The sequence below is a fragment of the Triticum aestivum genome, chromosome 3A (genome assembly GCF_018294505.1).
Source record: "Triticum aestivum cultivar Chinese Spring chromosome 3A, IWGSC CS RefSeq v2.1, whole genome shotgun sequence".
NCBI classification, from domain to species: Eukaryota; Viridiplantae; Streptophyta; class Magnoliopsida; order Poales; family Poaceae; genus Triticum; species Triticum aestivum.
In genome coordinates this window covers 122,702,531-122,724,008 of record NC_057800.1, presented here as the reverse complement: position 1 = coordinate 122,724,008, position 21,478 = coordinate 122,702,531, and the positions used below count along the sequence as shown (strand labels likewise).

General features: G+C 49.0%; 2 protein-coding genes across 2 annotated transcripts; one reads left to right on the top strand and one right to left on the bottom strand.

Annotated features, from left to right (window-relative positions):
- Positions 1-656: 656 nt before the first annotated feature.
- On the top strand, positions 657-1,936 carry LOC123058106 (uncharacterized). Its single transcript, XM_044480929.1, has one exon. The coding sequence runs from the start codon at positions 777-779 to the stop codon at positions 1,821-1,823; it is 1,047 nt and encodes a 348-aa protein (XP_044336864.1). The 5' UTR covers positions 657-776; the 3' UTR covers positions 1,824-1,936.
- A 9,514-nt stretch (positions 1,937-11,450) lies between these two features.
- Positions 11,451-12,862, bottom strand: LOC123058105 (uncharacterized). The gene is made up of 3 exons (XM_044480928.1): positions 12,373-12,862; positions 12,012-12,260; positions 11,451-11,934 (listed from the first exon to the last, which is right to left on the bottom strand). The coding sequence occupies exons 1-3, from the start codon at positions 12,754-12,756 to the stop codon at positions 11,608-11,610; spliced, it is 960 nt and encodes a 319-aa protein (XP_044336863.1). The 5' UTR covers positions 12,757-12,862; the 3' UTR covers positions 11,451-11,607.
- Positions 12,863-21,478: the final 8,616 nt, after the last annotated feature.

Sequence of the window (21,478 nt, the reverse complement as noted above, 5' to 3'; positions counted from 1 at the left end):
TTTTGCCCCTCATGCGGTATGTGTGTGCGCGCGCGTGCGTGCTGTTGCATGTGTGAGTGCACGCGCACATGTGTGCTGCTGCTGCGTGTGTGTTTGCTACTGCGTGTGTACGTGCGCGCGTGCGTGTGTGTGCTGTTGCGTGCCTATGTGCTGTCTGCGTGTGTGTATGTGTGTGTGCTGCGTGCGTGTGTGTTGCTGCGTGTGTGTGCGCGTGCATGTGTGTTGCTGTGTGTTGTTGTGTGTGTGCGTGTGTGTGTGCACGTGCGCGTGCGTGTTGTTGTGTGTGTGTGCGCGTGCGTGTGTTGGTGCATATGTATGTGTTGCTGCGTGTGTGCTCCTGCCCTCGCACTGATAATGCGTGTGTGTGCTATTGCCCCCCACACACATATCACATGAGGGGCAAAAGAGTCTTTTTAGATGTCATTTAGGCTCAAAATAAACAGAAATGCCATATAGGGAATAAAATTTAGAACTCGTGTCAAATAAGGAAGAATTTTTTTTCCTGTATCAAATAAGAAAGCAGATTTTAAGATAATATCAAATAAATTTTTTTCTCATGTTTATACTCCGTTGCAATCGCATGGGCAATTGGCAGTCAATGTATAAAATGCAAAAGAAGGAAGCACACATTCACCATCTCAAACTCCCAACTCACCGGTACTACACCAGGCAATGCCCTGCTCCTCGTCATCTGTATTTCTTTCGTTTCTCCAGGGTGAAATTCACCATCTTGTGTTTCTTAATTGGGCGAATCAGATCTACGAGTGGAACGCAGGATGCCACCGTCGAGATCTAGGAAGCGCCCTTCGGGGCCGCAGCCCACCACCGCGCTCGCAAAGAAGCGGCACTGCCCCGCGGCGGTGGTCTCGGACGATGTCGCCGGCGCGGCAGCACCCTCGTCGCCGTCCTCCTACTCCCCCTCCTGGGCGTCGCTTCCAGGGGACATGGTTCGACAGATAGCGTGGCGCGTGCTGGCCGGCGATTTTCTGGATTACGTCCGCTTCCGCGCCGTTTGCACCAGTTGGCGGTCCGGCGCCGTGTGCCCGCGCGGCCGCGGCGTCGCCGATCCACGCTTCCACCCGCGCCGCTGGATGATGCTGCCGGAGGGCAACGGCCTCTACCCCGGCCACCGGAAGCTGGGTGGCCACATCCGCTTCTTCAACCTCGACACCGGAGCCCTCGTCCGTGTCGAGCTCCCCCTGTTCAAGAACCACTGTGCTCTGGAATCGGTCGACGGCCTCCTGCTCCTCCAGAGAGACCAAGACACCGCCGTCCGCCTCCTCCACCCTTTCACTCGCGACATTGTTGAGCTCCCACCGCTTGCCACCCTCCTCACGCAGCTGGGCGACGATCTCCGCAGCGCACACACCGACCCCGAGCTGCGGAAATGGTACTATATCAGATACTGCGTGCGTGCCTCCGTTTCCTGCAGCGGTGGATCCGTCGTCGTCATGCTCGCGTTCCGTCGTCTGATGCGTGTAGCCTTTGCGACCTCCGACTCCCAAGACCAGCAATGGACCATGCCAAGCTGGGAAGTCCCATTTAACATTGCGCCCTTGGCATTCCAAGGCAAGCTATACTTTGTGCACCATCCTGCAACTAATGGCTCGCTGGTTTTCCAGATCGACCCGCCCCTGCCGGTTGGTTCGCCGCCACGGCCGCCAAAGCTGATTGCCACATGTCCGGCAGATAAACTCTACAGGGGCTCCCATCTGGTAGAATGCAACTCACAGATCCTGCTTGTTGGCCATGGCGACATTTCCTTAAAGCACATTGTGATTTACAAACTCGAGGACCTTATCTTGGAAAGGTTTAGAGCATGATTGGATACGTTTTAGTCCCATGACTAAAAGTAGTGGGACTAAAACTTGCTAGTCTCACCCATGCTTGGATCCAAATACTAAAGAGACTAAAATCTAGTTATTGAACATTTATTATCCTCCAAACCCTTCAATCCAGAACTAAGGAGAGGAATTAAATGAGGAGAGAGAGAGCTAATACATATTTTAGTAGGTTTCCCATGACTAAAAGATTTTAGCCTCAAGACTAGTCCTAGCCTCTTTTTAGTCAGGGGTGCTTGGAACTTTAGCCTCTAAAAGAGACTATTTTTAGTCAGACTAAAAATAGTCCCTTGTATCCAAGCACCCTCTTATCCCGCTGACAAGCATTGGAGACCGCGTCCTCTTTCTCCAAGGGAAGTGCCTGAGTGTCTCCTCCACGGCGCTGCCCACTGTCATGTCTGAAACTGTTGTCTATACCCATCCGATGTACTATCATTATGCACAATACCACCTCAAGACCGGTGCTTGGTCTCAACCAATCGACACCTGCGGTCTAGATGGCTTTAACCCGGGTCCTCGTAGCCTCATCCACCATGTCATTACTTGCTGCATTCGCAATGTCTGGTATGGTACTGGCACTCCTACTTTGTTTTTCCTCACCACTCCCTATTTATATTGTCACAGTTGTTCCTAGATCATGTTAATTAGCGGGCTTAATACATTCTTTTTTTTAGGAGTTAATACATTCTCCTTGTGACCCTTGTAGGAACAAAGGGCTATTATATTCGAAAAGGCTAGAAAATAGGCTTCCAACGCTTCTTTGGAAGGTGAAGAGAAAGCTTCGTTATTGGGTAAATTTTACTCGCATATAATCCTTTCTTTTTGTACTAGCAACTCAAAGTGATTAATATATTTATACTTACCACCTTTAGTTTTATTATCCTAACAAATAAGCAACCAACCATCGATCTAACTTGGACAGATGCTCAGTCCTCACAATAATATGTGCTCTTGATCAACACCCAACTCACAGAAACTCAGCCGTCAGAAATTTAGAATCCTCCTAATCCACAAGCACTTTGATAAGGTATTCTTGTGGTACCCGCAATCCCCTCATTTCTATTGAACTAACTTTGAGATTTCCCCACCTCTTTTTTGTTGTTCTACACGATCAATCAGCCAAATAATTAGGGGGAATCGATTGATTGTTCTTGCCCACCTCAACCTGGTATGCTTATATAGTGGATGCTTAGGCCCTTGACCTTTCTAATACACTTGGATTCCTGGTATCCCACAGCAACATGTGAAATGTTATTGTGGTCTTTCGTAATTTATCATTTTGTCTTATTTTTGGCACACCTATTGATCATCGAATGCTCTCAGGATTTGTGCCAGGATAACTTGTCTAAGAACCATGGGGTGCGCTTGGTTTGAGCCCAATCAAACCCCACCAAAACATTGGCTAGCAAATATTTTTGCGTATGTTTTGATTGACCATGTTTTGGTCAATTGCCCAGAATAATGGGCTGGAGTTGGTTGGTGGGAGCATGGACATGCTAAAATATTAGGAACCATCAAAGCAAGAACAAAAATAATTGGCCATGAACAAAAATTGGTATGGTTGGTTTTGATCATCACTATCCAAACACAACACTAACAAGGTAAAGATTATGTTGGGCAAAATAAATACGATAAATGATTATCCAGTAAGAAACATGCTAAAGGATTGTGCTAGAGGAAGGAAATAAGGCAAGTCATTATGCTAGAAAAATCATAGTGAAGGATTCAGCAGCTGACTGATATTTGTTATTTAGATGCCCCATACTTATTTCTGGTTTTAGATTTGATCATATTGGTGTAATTGGTTTCATCACTTATGTTACATCTCCTTTTGTACTTGTGCTCGTTTTGCTAGTCATGAAAAGGCCCTTGTGACCAGAAGCTGGTGGATGCATGGATTCCCTTGGCGCCAAGAAGGGGGACTTGTTACACTCGTACCTCCTCGTCGTCTCCTTGTTGCTAGAACTTTTCTCATGACACCTATTGTGACGATACTGTAGCTCCGACAAATTTAAATATGCTTACCTTCTGCTTTTCAGCAATCATGTATTAGCTCGGATAGATGAAGCACATGGTGTTTTATTCCTGTCTTGTTTCCTTTTTTAAGATGTCGTGTCCTGTTTCCTACAAGCATTTAGGTAGTGTATATTGTTTTTTTTAAGTCACCGGGGGAGGGCGAAGGCCCTCCACCTGAATTTTCTTTTTTCCTTTATTAAATCACCCCCCCCCCCCGGGGGGAGCCAGGTTTTTACAGAGAGAGGGAGAGTAGTTACCTCACCCCCAGACGCACAACCCGCGCCAGAGAGGGTGGGGGGAGCACAAGCCCTCCCCCGCGGCAGGCAAGATGACTAGCCGGAGTGCGCGAACACCAGCAACCACCTGTCGATGCATGGCCGGTCAGCCACCTTCAGGCGCCCCCTCCACAGGGCCGCATCTTCCCCGCAGCAGCCGAGGAGACGAGCGAGGGAGGGCGGCTCGGCCCGGAAGACCACCGCGTTTCTATGCTTCCAAAGCTGCCAACAGCACAGCAGGACAAAGGACGCGGTAGCAGCTTCCCCGGCCATGGCACGGACATCCAGGTCCTCACATTGTAGCCACGTCCGGCCACCTCAAGCCCAATGGTTTTCCAGAACGAACGCGTGAAAGGACAAGCAAAAATCATGTGATCAGCCGTCTCGAGCACCTCGCCGCAGATGGGGCACGCCGCCTCCTCCGCAGCGACGATGGTTTTCCGAAGAAGGACGTCCCGCGTGTGCACCCTTCACTGGACAAGGAGCCAGCCGAAGAAACGGACTCGGGAGGGAGCAGCGCACCCCCAAATGAACTCGGCGAAAGTAGCTTGCACCCCACCGAACCTCTCCAGAGCGTAGACCGCCGCCGCTGCAATGCCTCCCCGGGGACCCAGGCACAACACCGAGCTCCGCACGTCGTTCCCCGGGGTCGGGGCGACCCCATCCATGAGCGTCAGGAGGGTGGACCGTTCCGCCGCACCGGCCGTGGTGAGCCTGGGCACGAGCGCACTGTCCAGCCCATGAGAGCGCACCCATCACACCGTGACCTCCGGTTCAGTCGCCTGTGAGAGGAGGGCGGGGAAGGCTGCCGCGACAGCTCCGCACGGGAGCCATTTATCGAACCAGAAGGATGTTCGCTTCCCGTCACAGACTTCCACCATCGTAAGACCGCGGTAGAGCGGGAGGAGACCGCTGAGAGCCTTGCCGTGCTCCCCGGTCGTCCAAGCTGCCGACCCGGAGAGGAGGGACCGTCCCGCGAGCTCGGCCCAGACCCACGTCGCCCACCGCGACGGTGCGGAGCAGGCATGGAGCCGATGCAGCATCTTGATCAGAAGGCACCGGTTTTGCGTCGCGAGGTCGCGAACCCCCAACCCGCCCTCCGCCTTGGATCGGCATACTCTCTCCCATGCCACCAAGCATTGGGCGCCAGAAGCGCGTTCAGCCGCGTTCCAAAGGAAGGCGCGGCGTAGCGAGTCTAGGGCCTTGATCACCGCCGGAGGGAGCAACATAGCCGCCATAGCGTACGTGGGAAGAGCATCCAGGACGGCATTGATGAGGACGAGCCGCCCGGCAGGGGAGAGAAGGCGCGCCCGCCACCCCGACAAGTACTTGTCGACTTTGGCGATCATGGGGAGGAAATCCGCGAAGCAGAGTTTCTCCCAGGAGAGAGGGAGCCCGAGGTAAGCGTGCGGGAATCCTTGGACATCGCAGCCGAGAGCGCCGACGGTTATGTCCAACACGTCCGCCGGCACATGCATGGGAACGTGTATATTGTTTTTGGTTCACTCGTGTAGTTCATTAGGGATGTTCTTCTTTCACATTTGTTAGAATCCCCTAACTTTAAGGCCTCCTTTAATTTATAGCAATTTTGTAGGAATTCTACTATATAGAATTTTTATAGTAAAAATTCCCTAAGAGCTCTTTGATTTGTAGAAACTATTCCTATGCAGGATTGGTTTCTATCCTTCACATATCAAAGGAAAGAAAAACATTAGCTCAGACCTAATGAAAAAGTTTCTATCTTATGAACCAAATGATATCTCTTTTTATCCTATGAACAAAGAAGCCTAAGGGCCTGTTCGATAGTCACGTGGCTCCCAACTCACTGAACTCCAGGTCTAGAAGTGGTCCAAACGGTCGAACACTAGCAGTTATGAGCGAGGTGCTGGAAACAGGGGAGCAGAAGTTGATTTATATAGTGATACTACACATGTATGCCACTGCGAAGTGAATTTGTGTACTACCGGTTTTGCTGCAACTAATCTCCTCCTGCGTCCTCTCGCATGGACGAGCGGGTCGTTTTCCTCAAATGGAACGACCCTTTTCATTAGAAGACATGTGGATTCGTGAAGCTCAAAGCAACCCATCCGACACAGCTTTCCTCCCGCTACCCCCGCGTCGCCCATGTGCGACTGAAGGGGAAACCCTAGCCGTCGCCGACTAGGCTCCTCCCTCCCTCCTCCCCCTGTCGCCAGCGTCAGATCTCGCTGGCGGGCAAAGCCCTGCCGGCGTGGGCGGCGACGAGGCTTCCTCTCTTCCCCGCGTGGTGGTGAATGGCACGAGCGACGTCACTCGGCGAGGGTGCGGCACTGCAGGGGGTGTAGCGGTGAGCACACAGGCGTAGAGGGCCACAACGGAGGGCGTGGCGGCGCTGGATCGGATCGGACATGGACCCCGGTTTCCTGCGTTGGGTGACATAGGGAGGTAGCGGCGACCTGGCTAGGGCGCCGCACGAGGCATGGGTTATGGAGGCGCTCTCGGGACTCAGTTTATAGATGAAAGGTGTAGCGCTCGTAGGCACTCGGTTTATACAGACGGTGACACGTGGCCGTTATCTCCCGGCTGCCGTCATGTTACTTTAGTAAGCCCAGAGCCTCGTATAAACACACGGCTTATACATAAACCAAGAGTTTTTGCACTGGCACTTGGCTTATACCTTATAAGCCGATCGAGGTAAACCGTGTCATATAAGCCGGGTGTTTTACTCGGCTTATATATAAACCGAGTTCATATCAATATAAGCCGAGTGTATTGGGTACACGACGTTAAAAAAAATTCTTGTAGTGCCCTTGCAATCTCCGATGAAGAGCTGGTGGTGAGCCTCGAGCCCGACGTGGAGGCGCTGGGGTGGGGTTGCAGCTGATCTGGTGGTGCCATCCTGCAGGCTTCCTGGTGGGGCGTGCTTCAACGGGCGGCTCCTGTTTTGGTGCCCTGGTCTCGAGGAGGTGAGGTGGCTAGTGTCGGTGAGTGTCATGGAAAGCGGGGCGGGCTGAGGGTGTAGAGCTTGGGTTGCGGTCCGCTGCCTTTGCGGTGGTTTGGGGGCAGCGATGCAGGGGTTGGAGCTCGTGGTGGTTGCACACGTGGTCAGTGTGGGCGCAACATGGCGGTTGATGTCCTACGGCGGTGTGGTGGTGGCGGTGGAAACCTCCCTTCTACTTGGTGTGGGCCGGCGGCACGTGGTTTCGCTCGTCGAGATAGCTTTGACCTAGGGTTTGTGCTCGGGCGGACCAGACCTGGGCCCGAGGCAGATCAGAGCTGGTGCTCCGGGTAGGTGAGGTTGGGCTTAGTCCAAGTGGTGCTCGGTGCCGGTGGTCTTGTTAGCGTTGCGTCATTGCGCGGATTGGCGAGAGTGACCATGGACATGGCGTCGTGTGAGCTCGCCTGGCCAAGGCTTCGAGTTGGCTCACCGGCGGCCGGCGGCAGTCTCGGAGTTGTGTCCTCCCAGTACATCGGGTATTGGCTGGGGACGCAGGTGTGGGTGCATCCTACGGTGGAGGCATCTACCCAGACTCAGGGACTGGTGCCGGGCTAAGAGTAGATGGAGTGTCATCGCTCTTCCTACCGTGGTTGAGTGCGTTGTGATGTGGGCGGCGCATGGTATCTCATGACAGGGATGCCAATGCGGCGACGTCGGAGGGCGGCCTGCATGGTTGCTCTTCGGCGGGAATCATTGAGGTGGTGGTGGCTCCCCTCTAGGGTTGTGTGGGCAACAGGAGGGGTTGCAACAGGTAGCTCATACGTACCCTCTCTCTCAATGGGGTGACGTCCTGATCCATATCTGGGGTTCTGTCTTCGTCGGACTCCTTCTGGCGGCCTCGTGGTGGCACGGGTGAGTTGCCGAGCGAAACATTGGCGCCGACGAGGGTGGCATTCAAGGGTGCCACACTCTTTTTGAAGACGTCGTTGTGGTTCTTCTCTTTGTGTCTAGGCTCCAGGCGAAGACATTTTTTCGGTGTGCACTTGGCAGAGACTATGCTCTTTGTTGTTCTCCCTTTTGAGAGCGTTGTCGTGGAGTTCGGGTGTGCTAGGTTGTAGCATGGAGGTGTTTAGTTCTTCCAGTGCTCGTTGCAGCTGGAAGACGACGAAGACTTTGAAACCATTTGAGGCATGATTTTCAATGATGATATTCGGCGCCCTAGGAGAGGATCACAGTTTGGCCACATACACATCAACTGTGATAGAGCGGAGGGCAATGCCAAGATCATGCCAATCTATGGATAAGTACTTTTGCCGGTGCTTTTGGATGCACACAAGTCTATTTTTTGACCGTTGCAAAAGCCATTGAGAAGTATGATGACTGGTTCAACTCTCGAGAAATGCAAGTGGAGAAATAAGTGTAAGCCCTCTGATGAAGTGCATTGCGACTATTCGAGTCTTCGCATATGGTGTTCGGTCGATGCCGTTGACGACTATGTTCGCATTGGTGAAGACACAATATTGGAGGCCGTTCAAAGGTTCACTAAAGCAGAGATCAATGTCTTTGGACCTAAGTATTTGAGAGCACCCATCGAGGAAGACACGCAGAGGCTGGTGACAGAGAGTGAATGAAGAGGATGGCCAAGGATGCTTGGATCACTCGACTATATGCACTAGACATGAAAAAAAATTGTCCTGCAGGGTAAAAGGGTCACAAAGATCCAACGATCATTCTTGAGGCAGTTGCATCGAAGGACCTTTGGATATGGCATTCATTCTTTGGTTTGTCCGGATCTCACAGTGAGTTGAATGTGCTGTTAAGATCATCACTGTTTTCTAGATTTATTACAGGAGATGCTTCTACTTGCAACTACTCGGTCAATGGACACAACTACTCGATGGGTTACTACCATGCGGATTTTGCGTTCAAAAGATAACAAAAATATTCAGAAGTTGTTAGGAAAGATGTGGAGAAAGCCTTCGGTGTGCTTTAGAAGCGCTTTGCAATTGTTCGTGCCGAGTACCGAAGCTCCAAGGTTTTATAACAGATAATGACTTGTTGCCTCATATTGCATACACATGATCATCGAAGACGAGACGAAGATGCCTGAGAACTTTTTAGTATGATCCAAACGAAACTCTGGTTGAGGCAGAGTATGATCCAAATAAAATCCTGGCATTCCTTGAAGAGCATCTCTGATCCAAATAGAATCCTGGCATTTCTTAAAGAGCATCGCAAAATTGAGAACCGACGAGCTCATGCTCAGCTCCAAGATCATTTTGTTGAGCATCACGGACAACATCATTATGTTTAGTTTCTATGTGTACTAATATGTATTCCCTCTGAAAAAGAAAATAGATCAAACGCTTTTATATCTCTTTATGGAGGGAGTAAGTGCAATAGAATTATACTTCCTCCATTCCTTTATCTAAGGTGTATATTTTTGACACGCCAACCAAGGGAATAAATTATAGATACATTAGTACAAAATTGCCCTTGTTAAATTTGTTGATTACTGGCAAGTAAATCAGTTAGGCTTTGAAAGAAAGAGATATAGACAATCAGGGGAGAGATACTTTCCTTCTTTTCTTCTTTTTCTATATAGAGAGATGCAGAGACAATCGGGAGAAAGAAATTTTACTCTTTTCTATAGGGATAAAATAGAGATTATGAGAAATTAAAAAAAATGCATGTTACATTGTGAAATTTTATCAAAAAATAAATGCACCTTGTATAAAGGAACGGAGGGAGTATAAGTTTAGATAAAAATTTACTCCATTTTATACGGGGGATCGTGTAGGTCAGCTGGATGATCGATTAGAATTGCCTTCAGAGCATCTCCAACAGCGGCGTCAAAAAACGTTCGCGCGCGGTAAACTGGCACTATAGCACGTGCGGGGTGTTTTCGCACACTTCAACAGAGACGAGAAGCTAGCGCGCGGGAAACGATTGTGCGCGCGTGAAAGAAAGCGGACGGTCACGCGCTAGATTTGACGCACCGCTTCCGGCACGTCTATAAATTGGCGGTGCTCGCCACACGACCCCCTATCCCTATTCGCAATGCCACGTACGCTCTCGCCGCTTCCTCTGCCGCTTCCCCGCCCCGTCGCCACCATGCCGCCGCGCCGCCGAGAATCTTTGAGCTACTGCAATGTCCGTGAGGGCCTCTCCGGCGCCTACTACGCTGAGATCCGGTCTGGCAAAGTCCGGCTCGGCCTCGGCACGTTCGGGACAGCGCACGAGGCCGCCCGCGCGTACGACGTGGTGGCGTGGCGCCTAGAAAGGCCTCGCTCGCAGATGAACTTCCGCGACATCTACACGCGCGAGCAGGCGCAGGCTGTCGTCCCTCCTCATCGTCTTATCACAGACTTGGACCGTGCGAAGCACCGTCGGTGGCAGCGCCGCCTCCTCGCCGAGGAGGACAAGCGAGCCATAACGGAGTGGCGCCGGCGCCACCCGGAGGACATCGCCAACGAGCGCACCTTCTGGGCGGAGAGGACGGCAAGGCGCCGCACGGAGCGGGCGAACAGGCGGAAGACACTGGCCATATCACAGTACGATCTCGTTAACGTCGGTGGGAAGTCGTTCTAATGATTTGTGTGAATCTCTACATCAAACAACACCAGTGAGGATGATGATCAAGACGGTTCTAGTTGCATCGTAGTTTATCTAGTTGCACCGTAGTTTAATTATGTAGTTGTATGTATCGATTTTATCTATGTTATGAACTAGTATGTATTGTTTTCTTATCTATAAACAAAATATTTTGTTTGTGCGAGGGCGCAGGCTGCATTTGCGCGTCTACTAAAGTTACACGCGCTAAATTTACAATGGTCGCTGAAGCCAGCGCTCCCAGCCGCGCTGAAGCTACGCACGAGCTAAATTTACCGCGGCCAGCGCTCCTCGCCACGCCAAAGTAGGCGATCGGCGCCTGCTGGAGTTACACGCGCTAAATTTACAACGGTCGCGCCTGTTGGAGTTACACGCGTTAAATTTACAACGATTGCTGAAGCCAACGCTCCCCGCCGCGCTGGAGCTATGCACGAGCTAAATTCACCGTGGCTATGCACGAGCTAAATTTACCGTGGCCACCAAAGCCAGCGCTCCCCGTCACGCCAAAGCAGGCGATGGACGCGCTGCAAAATGAATATGAATTTTAGCACGCCAAAGCAGGCGATGGACGCGCTGCAAAATGAATATGAATTTTAGCACGCCACTCGTTGGGTGGCTGTTGGAGATGAAGATGCTGTTAGCAGTTTCATCATGGAATTTTCGATTGCAACTAGGCAGGACGAAGCAGGCGAGCACCAATTCCACGATGTCGCCGACGAGCTTCCCGGCGTCGCCGGGAAACTTGCAAATGGTGACCCGCCGCAGATTCACGCTCTAAGCAAGTAGTAGTAGAATCATAGGCAGCAAGTCGATATAATTCACATGACATCGTGTACATATACGAAAATACAGGATGGCGTCGCCCTAAGCCAATGTTTCTCCTCTACCAGCCGCCATGGCACGTCCTCTCTTATTATTCGTCACCGCCGTGGACGACAAGATCACACTAGTTGCCGCCGCTCACGACAGCGTCCTTGTAAGAACCCTCCGGCGGCGGCGGGACGGGCGGAGCCCTCGGCTCGTGCCGCGGCGCCGGCCCCGGCGCCCAGGTATCCCCTACATTGCCTCCGTGCTTCCCCATCCGGCCCTCCTCCAGGATGAGAGGCACCTTGCCCTCCCTCTCCCTGCTGAGCCGCTCCTGCGCACCGCCGCGCAGCTTCTCCAGCCCCCGGCCGCCCATCTGCTGCATCTTGAACACCTTGAGGAGGTTCAGCAGCCCTCCGGCCAGGAACAGCAAGCTCCCGAACAGGCAGTACCACGCCCAGCTCCTCCCCTGCATCGTCCAGAGCAGAGTATTTCAGCACCGCCGTGTTCTTGGATTGAATGAATCTCAAGTGTTCAGTTGGTTACCAGTAGGGTGGAGCTGTGGGAGGAGCGGCCGTGGACGTCGTTCCGGTTGACGACGCCGCCGATGAAGAAGAGGGTGCTGCCGAGCAGGAACGGGATGTGCACGCTCTTCTGGAGGATCTGGACGTGCCCGTTGGCTCGCTCGTAGACTTGGCACATGTTGTGTATGGACCCGAGGCACCACAGCGCCGGCCCGGCGATGAGCAGGTTCAGGCCGTGCCTCTCAAGGCCGCGCCGGTGCCCTCTCTCCATCTGCGAGGTTTGTCCCATGGATTCAGATAGAAAAGAACAGGCATGCAACTCCAGTCTGAACTCTGAACTTGCTGGTACTACTAGCTTGGATGGATGAACTCCAACTCCATACCTGGATTTCGAACAAGATGAGCGCGACCAGGGTGAGCGCGGCGCCGGCGAGCTGCACGGCGGGGGCGGCGAGCTCGACGAGCACGAACTGGGTGTCGAGCCCGGCCAGCCCAAGGTTGTAGTCGACGCCGGCGACGTGCGCCAGCAGGTCGTGCGCGTTCGCTCCCAGCACGCCCAGCAGCCCGACGACGGCCACGGCGAGGCCGGCCTTGGTGGACACCGCCCACGGCCACAACTGCGCCAGGAAGCCGGCGACGAGGAGGACGGCGGCGAAGACGTACACCCCGGCGTTGATGTACTCCCACCGCCGGTTGCGCGACGTCTCGCCGCCCGTGGCGCCGAGGCTGTACGCGCGGCAGTCCCGCGCCGTGGCTAGCTTCACCATGGCTGCTAGGTAGGTGCGTACTCTAGCTGCTTCCTGCAGGCTGCAGTGGAGGAGTTGAAGTGGTGGTCGGCGGAGACGGCGATCTGGACTGTGAAGCGATGGCGGAAAGGCGCTATGTGTAAGACCGAGCGGAGCACATGGCTGATACGTGGCCGCGTGCATGCTGCGCCATGTAAGGCAGGCGCGAGTCGGGCTCTGATTCGTCACGCACGGCGCCGGCGAGTAAACTATGGGATACGAGTGCTTCTGGACTATACGCGAGACACGCCACTTCACACACGAGTCAAACCACGTGGGCAGTATCACACAAGACAGAAGGGGCTACGTCACCCTCACCTCACGGAGTTGGTAGTTTCTTTTAACACAGCAGAGACGCATACGCGCGTACATTCTGCCCAATGTGCCGGTACATTATCTTGAGATCGACGAAATAGTCACATATACGTTTCTCTCACTAAGGGCATCTCCAGGCGCGCCCTAACAAGCCTTCCAGGCCATTTTTTCGACGCCGGTGCCCAAAAAACGGCACAGTTGCGCCCTTAGGACGCCGAAAATCGCCGGTTCGGACCTTTTTTCCGCCCGGCGGTCATAGGCCGAACCCGGCGCGCTGGGGAGCAGTTGGGGGCTCCGGCGCTAGGGAAAAGCACGCGTGGCCCACACCGAAAGGGAAAAGTCAAGGTTTTCTTCCCCCGACTCGCCTCGCACCCCCCGCGCCCTCGGCCACCACTAGCTATATCCCGGCGACGGCCCGCCGCCCTACTCCGCTAGATAGCCATTTCCCGCCGGAAAATAGCAGCGCTTCGCCGCGGCAGCCCCTCCCACAGCAGCTGGGCGTCTCCGGCCGCCGTTTCCGGCCGCGGAGGCGCGGTTTAGCGGCGGGTACACGCCCACCGAGCGCAAGGTGTTCGGCGTTTTGCCTGACTCGGCGATGGACTCGGATGACGAGGAAGAGCTCGCCGCGCTGCTGGAGGAGGAAGCCTTGGCCGACGTCTAGGAAGAAGAGCATCTCATGGTGCTCGCCACCCTCGCCCAGCTGCTGGCGAGCAATGAAAAGCCGCGTCGAGGTGGCTCGGCGCCGGGGCGGGTGAAAGCAAAGAACCGGCATCGTCTCGAAGGCTACTGCATGCACTACTCCGACTACTTCGCCGATGCTCCACTTCATGGTGAGAAAACATTTCGGCGCCGTTATCGGATGAGCCGAAAGCTCTTCCTCGGGATTGTGAATTTCATCCGGGAGTCGGACAACTACTTCAAGTGCAAGATGGATTGCACTGGCGCTCTTGGATTCACTTCCATCCAGAAGTGCACGATAGCGATGAGGATGCTTGCATATGGAGCTCCCAGTGATTCACTCGACGACTATGGGCGCATGGCCGAGTCCACCAGCATAGAGTGTTTCTACAAGTTCTGTCGGGCAGTGGTGGCAGTGTTTGGGCCACAATACTTGAGAACACCCAATGCGGAAGACACTGTTCGGATCCTAGCCCAGAATGCAGCAAGAGGATTTCCTGGGATGCTTGGAAGCATCGACTACATGCATTGGAAATGGAAGAATTGCCCATTTGGTTGCCAGGGGATGTACAAAGGCGCCAAAGGCGGTTGCAGTGTGGTGCTTGAGGCGGTAGCCACACAGGACCTCTGGATTTGGCACTCCTTCTTTGATATGCCAGGAACCCACAATGACATCAACGTGCTGCAGTGCTCTCCTGTTTTTGCCAAGCTCGTTGAGGGCCATTCTCCTCCGGTGAATTTCGAGATCAATGGGCACCAATACAACAAGGGGTACTACCTAGCAGATGGCATCTATCCGAGATGGTAGACATTTGTGAAGACGATCTCAAACCCTGCGGCAGGAGGCAAGAACACCTGGTTTGCGAAAGTTCAGGAGGCTTGCAGGAAGGATGTCGAGCAGGCATTTGGTGTGCTCCAATCTCGATTCGCTGTTGTTCGGTACCCCGCTCAAACCTGGTCCAAAGATCAAATGTGGGAGATTATGACTTGCTGTGTCATCTTGCACAACATGATCATCGAGAGCGAGTAAGAAGACCCAGTGTTTGACACTGAACCATACTACAGGCAGGGGCCTCTAACCGAAGTTGATCATAATCTACCGGCAACTTGGACTGCCTATCTCAATATGCGTCAGGAGATCCGAGACCCACAGGTGCATCATCAACTGCAGAAAGATCTGATTGAGCACCTATGGAGGCTCAAGAAGGACGTCGTGTGATGAAATACGAGTTTTTATTTGTTGAACTATATAATTTGTATTGAACTATTTGTTATTGTACTATTTTGTTGAAGTATTTGATTTTTTTGTGATGAAATATGTGATAAGAAATAATTGTGTTGATAATTGAACGCCAAGACACGGTGAAACCATGCCGAATATGAGTCTATTCTCGCCCACATGGGCCCTTTATTCGCCGAAATTGGGCTGCAAAGTGGGCCAATTTCGACGCCGGGGGGCGAGCTGGGGGTGACGACTGGCCGCAAAACCGCCCCCAGCGCCGATTGTATCGCCGGCTCGTCCCCAGGGGGCGATTTTTATGCGTCCTAGGGGGGCCAACGGCTGGAGATGCCCTAAATGCATAGAAACGTCTACTACCATTAAATGCACATCACTGAAAGGTCTGAAATAAATTCAAAAATAATACAAATATCAATGTCAAATTTACGACTTAAATCTTGATGGATTGTGGGTAGCACTGTAGTCCTAACCATCCAATAACAGATTGTTTCACATGAATTTTGTATGATTTCTAATGATAGAAGGAATTTTTTAAACAAAATTCTGTTAAGCTAAGTGATTCCTAGAAGGATTGGATGCGTTTTGTTGCGCGGTTGGTTTTGTTGGGGTTTTTATTCAAAAAAGATTGGTTTGGTGTGTGGCAGGAATGATGAAGTGCATTTTTATCTTTTATATTACAGTATTTGGTTGGTCTTTTTCTATGGGTATAATTATTTATTATCTGTAAATTAACCCACGTGTATGCATGAACGTTTATCAATGCTGGCCACCCATCTTATATTGGTGCTACAATGTCGCATATTGTCATTTATTTCTTGTCATCTGATGAGAAGGTGCGAGAATGATGTATTTTTTATAAGCTGATTGTTACAAATTGCTTTGAGAAATCATTGAATAGTCAAAATCACGAACCAAATTTAAAATTAAACACCTCACTTGAACAAGAGAGCTCCTTAAGAAATTGTTGAGCAAGTCAAAGTTGGGAACTCAATCCAGAATCATATTGGTGCTACATGCTGTCATTTTTTTATCAGGTAATGAGAGTGTGCCGAGACTAATATATTTTTATAAGCTGGTTGTTGCCGATTGATTTAAGAAATAATTGATCAGTCAAAAGAACCAAATTTAGATTGAACCCCTCACCTGAATGAAAAGGTTCCTTGAAAAATTGTTGGCCAAATTAATATTGGAACCCAATCCGAGAGATCTTCCCTCTAGAAAGCTTAGTGATATAATAAATTTCTATGTAGGATAGAAACCAATCATTCACATTTTCTCTATACTTAGATAATGTAATGCTCCATCTTATGTCAATTTTTCTCTGCATCGTCTCTTCATCCATCCTCCCAACCTCTACCTAGTTTTCTTGGTTTTCATCCCATTATAGTATTTGATCAAACCCATCTTTGATAACCCAATAAATTGGATCAATCTTGGTATAGCAATAAATTCATGGTTCATAAATAAATCGTTTCTTACAAATAAATTGGCTCGATCAAACATCTTTGGTAGCCCAGTAAAGAAGATCAATCATGGGCACATACCTGTTTTATTAGTTTAAGAAATGGAAAAATATCTATACTTTATAACCAAAACATAATCTTATTTTGTCCATTTTTTTGCATCAAGATTTGTCCTATATGGTCCTTTTATTCTGTTAAAAAATATTTGGTTCCCATGGGAACGCACAGGCACATACCTATCAAAGAAAAAACATTAGCCTGGACTTAATGAAAATATTCCTATCCTATGTATTAAATAACATTTTTTACAGGAATTGAGATATATGCCATCTCACTTTTATGGTTTTTTTATTATGTTTTTTTCATAAAGGATGGGTTTTATTGACTTGAAATGAAGCATCAAGTGGATACAAACACCATGAGCACACCCGGCTTCTGCATAATTCGGGTGCACACAACCAACATCAACACGCAGACACAAAAAAACATGCTTACAAATAGCGAAGTCATGTAAGACCAAAACTACGCCTAAGTGAGAAAAAGGATAAAATCATGAAGCGATAAAATTCGCGATCGACAAACTACAACTATGACCATATCCACATAAACCGCTTAATGACACCTCAAGGACAACGAGATTCTTTAGCACCAAATGAGGGCCAACGTAGTAGCATCCGTAGTGTAGGAGTAGAAGGGACTGTACCTTTGCTACACCTACTATTTTTTAGCGCATTCCTAAAGAAATTTTCTGGATTGGCTGCAATTTGTTTGTTTGGAAGTGTAATCGCCTGAAATCATTCTAAGAATGGTAGCATATAGCAAAGGCTCATAAGTTGCAACACATAATTAAGTATTTAGCTTAGCACATATTTTCACATTCTAAAATGGTTCATAAAAGTGGAACAAATGTTTTGTTGACCACGGGCTAGTAGTACTAGTAGTGTACTTTTGTGCGGGTAAATGTTCAGTTTTCCATTGTGAAGTGGCAGACCAATTCAGTGGCAAGCCAAGTCCTAACTGTGTACAATACTTGACTATAATCATGTGGGAGCAAAACATACATTGCAAAACATAAATGATTTAATAAATGAATTTATCCAAAAATAAACAAATAATGATGAATCCATATATGTAATAAATCAATATGGATGCTTTTAAGTTTAAACTCGGATAAAGTTATCACAGCCTCAAAAGCACCACATGCGGATGCATAGTTTCTTATTTGTCACTTGAGACTCCAATGATAGTGGGGAAATAGCATATCATGGAAAACCTAGGTAATGATGAATCCACACAAAATCCGAACACGGGAAAGGGGAGGGGTGCTTGGTCTCCCAGGTAAGGGAAAATAGTGTTATGCTATTAGGCAGATTTCATGCAAACTTAATCGAGATTAGCATTATCGGAAGATTACTAATATGGCAAATCACATAAGACAAACTAGGAACATCTAGTATGTAGGCATATGGACCAATTGCACAAATATGAGAGAGAGAGAGAGAGAGAGAGAGAGAGAGAGAGAGAGAGAGAGAGAGAGAGAGAGAGAGATGTTCAAAACATATGAGGGCACCGAAAACTCCGATGCAACAACACCTTCAACCATGGTGGCGATGACATGATAGTCGTCTGTCATAGAGGAAGTAGTCAAAGAAGGTAGATGATCGAGGATGTAGTCGAACTTGTGTGAGAAATCATGCCGAGATGCTCTCCAAAAATCTAATCACCCCCTAACTCGGTGTAGGTTCTCAAGGACGCGGTTTCAGAGGCCTACTCTCCTAGACGGTTGTGCATGCAATCGTCGGGATGAGGTCGCCGGAGAAGCAACTCAACACTATTTAGGATCAAACATAGGTCTAGAGGAGGGGCGAGGTGATTAAAGTACTTGACCAATAAAAACCTAGCCTTTCCCAACTTTAGTTCTTAGTAGTTTTTAGCAATTCTAGCAAGTCTACTAGCACCCTATAATAGAGTAGCAGCGGGAAGTAAAGACTTTGCACATAAAGTAGAGGAAGTGTTTGGAGATAATCAAATGCAATGAAGACACGGTGATTTTTGGCGTGGTTCTGATAGGTGGTGCTATCGTATGCCCACGTTGATGGAGACTCCAACCCATAGAGTGTAACAGTTACACGAGTCCACGGAAGGCTCCACCCACAAAGGGTCCACGAAGAAGCAATCTTGTATATGCCATCATGGCTTACATCCATGAAGGACTAGCCTCACTCGGGATAGATCTTCATGAAATAGGCGATATCCATGCCCTTACAATCTCTCTGGTTCAACTCCACAAGCTTGGAGGCCCCCAAGTGACACCTAAACAGTCTAGGAGACACCACTCTCCAAAAGGTAATAGTTGTTGTTGTTCATGATGAACTCCTTGCTCTTGTGCTTCAAAAGCTAGCCTCCTCAACACTCAATCACTCTCTCATGGATTTGGATATGTGGTAGAAGAGGGATTGGATTGGAAAGCACCTTGGGGAGGGTAGAGATCAAGGATCAAAGGTTGGAGTGGAATCCTCTTGATCTTAACACAAGTGTAGGTGATTCTCTCCCAGAAAATGGATATGACAAGTATAGGCTTCAATCTGGTTGCTCTCTCTGTTGGTGGAAAGGGTGGTGGGGGGTATATATAGGCAGCACTAAAAATCCAACCGTTGCACACATTTATGCACTACTCGGTGGAACCGGGTGAAAACAGTCAGTGATACCTAGCAGTACAAAAAGTTTGAAATTTGGCTTTTCGATGAGATCAGATGAAACCTCTCAGTGGGACAGAGTGAATCTGACCTAAGAACTTTCCGCACTTTGGTGTCACCGGTTGAAACCATTCAAAAATTTGAGCCGAATAAAATTGGCAACAGAAGGCTGGCAAGTGATCTTCGATGGGACCTAAGGCCAACTCGGTGAGACCAAGATGCTAGGGTTTAGGCAATGGCTATGTCAAGTGTATCTTGGTGAGTCCGTCTGGATATATCGGTGGGACCGAGATTGACTTTAGGGTTTTGGACATAGATGAATGTGGGAGTGTGGTTGAGGGTTTTGGAACAATATCTCTAAGCACTTGAGCAGTTAGACCATGATCAAGAACTCATCCCCTTTTAATAATATTGGCTTTCCTATGGACTCAATGTGATCTTGGATCACTAAGCCAAAAATGTGGAGTCTTGGAGGCTTGTCAACATATGTCCTTTGCACTTTGAGGGTTTCACATTCACATCCAATTGCCATACCTATATTAAAATTTTCTGAAATATTCTTTGAGTAGGCATTAATTCAATGAAGTATATGTTGTTATTAATTACCAAAATCACCCACGGATTAGTTGCACTTTCACACCAGGGACTCAGACAAAGTGTGTGTGTTTCTCTTAGTCCTCTTCACGCGTGTATCATATCTCCTCTGCATGTCCCTTGCATAGAAGGGACTAGGAGGGTGAAGAGATATGATGCGGCTTGAACTACGTCGGTATTTCCCCAAAGAGGAAGGGATGATGCAGCACACCTATTGTAGGTATTTCCCTTAGTGATGAGACCAAGGTTATCGAACCAGTAGGAGAACCACGCAACACTACATGAACGTCACCTGCACACAAATAACAAATACTCGCAACCCGACGTATTAAAGGGGTTGTCAATCCCTTTCGGGTAACGGCGCCGGAAATTGGCAAGTAGATGGGATAAAAATTGTGATAGATTGATAGATGCAAATAAAAGCAAATAAAATTCAGCGATGTATTTTTGGTTTCTTTTGAATTAATAGATCTGAAAATAGAAGCAAATAAAAATAGATCGCGAAGGCAAATATAATAAAGAAGAGACCCCGGGGCCGTAGATTTCATTACTGGCTTCTCTCGAGAAAAAATAGCATACGGTGAGTAAACAAATTATTATTGGGCAATTGATAGAACTTCAAATAATCATGACGATATCCAGGCAATGATCATTATATAGGCATCACATCCAAGATTAGTAGATCGACTCCTGCCTGTATCTACTACTATTACTCCACACATCGACCGCTATCCAGCATGCATCTAGTGTATTAAGTTCATGGAGAAACGGAGTAATGCAATAAGAACGATGACATGATGTAGACAAGATCTATTTATGTAGAAATAGACCCCATCTTATTATCCTTAATAGCAACAATACATACGTGTCGGTTCCCCTTCTATCACTGGGATCAAGCATCGTATGATCGAACCCATCACAAAGCACCTCTTCCCATGGGAAGAAAAATCGATCTAGTTGGCCTAACTAAACCAAAGATTCGAAGAAGAAATACGAGGCTATAAGTAATCATGCATATAAGAGATCAAAAGACTCAAATAACTTTCATGGATAAAAACATAGATCTGATCATAAACTCAAAGTTCATCGGATCCCAACAAACACACCGCAAAAAGAGTTACATCAAGTAGATCTCCAAGAGACCATTGTATTGAGAATCAAAAGTGAGAGAGAGAGAGGAAGCCATCTAGCTACTAACTACGGACCCATAGGCCTACAATGAACTACTCACGCATCATCGGAGAGGCACCAATGAGGATGATGAACCCCTTCGTGATGGTGTATGATAACCCACAAGTATAGGGGATCGCAACAGTTTTTGAGCGTAGAGTATTCAACCCAAAATTATTGATTCGACACAAGGGGAGCCAAAGAATATTCTCAAGTATTAGCAGCTGAGTTGTCAATTCAACCACACCTGAAAGACTTAATATCTGCAGCAAAGTATTTAGTAGCAAAGTAGTATGGAAGTAACGGTAACAGTGACGAAAGTAACAGTAGCAGTTTTGTAGCAATCACAATAGTGGCAACGGAAAAGTAACTTAGCAAAGATCAATATGAAACGAGCTCGTAGGCAATGGATCAATGATGGATAATTATGTCGGATGGCAGTCATCATGCAACGGTTATAACATAGGGTGACACAGAACTAGCTCCAGTTCATCAATATAATGTAGGCATGTGTTCCGAATATAGTCATACGTGCTTATGGAAAAGAA

Coding starts and splice junctions, on each gene's coding strand:
- LOC123058106 (XM_044480929.1), top strand. CDS start 777: ATGCCACCGTCGAGATCTAGGAAGCGCCCTTCGGGGCCGCAGCCCACC.
- LOC123058105 (XM_044480928.1), bottom strand. CDS start 12,756: ATGGTGAAGCTAGCCACGGCGCGGGACTGCCGCGCGTACAGCCTCGGC. Junction 12,261..12,372: donor TCATCTTGTTCGAAATCCAG/GTATGGAGTTGG, acceptor CAAACCTCGCAG/ATGGAGAGAGGGCACCGGCG. Junction 11,935..12,011: donor CCCACAGCTCCACCCTACTG/GTAACCAACTGA, acceptor TGGACGATGCAG/GGGAGGAGCTGGGCGTGGTA.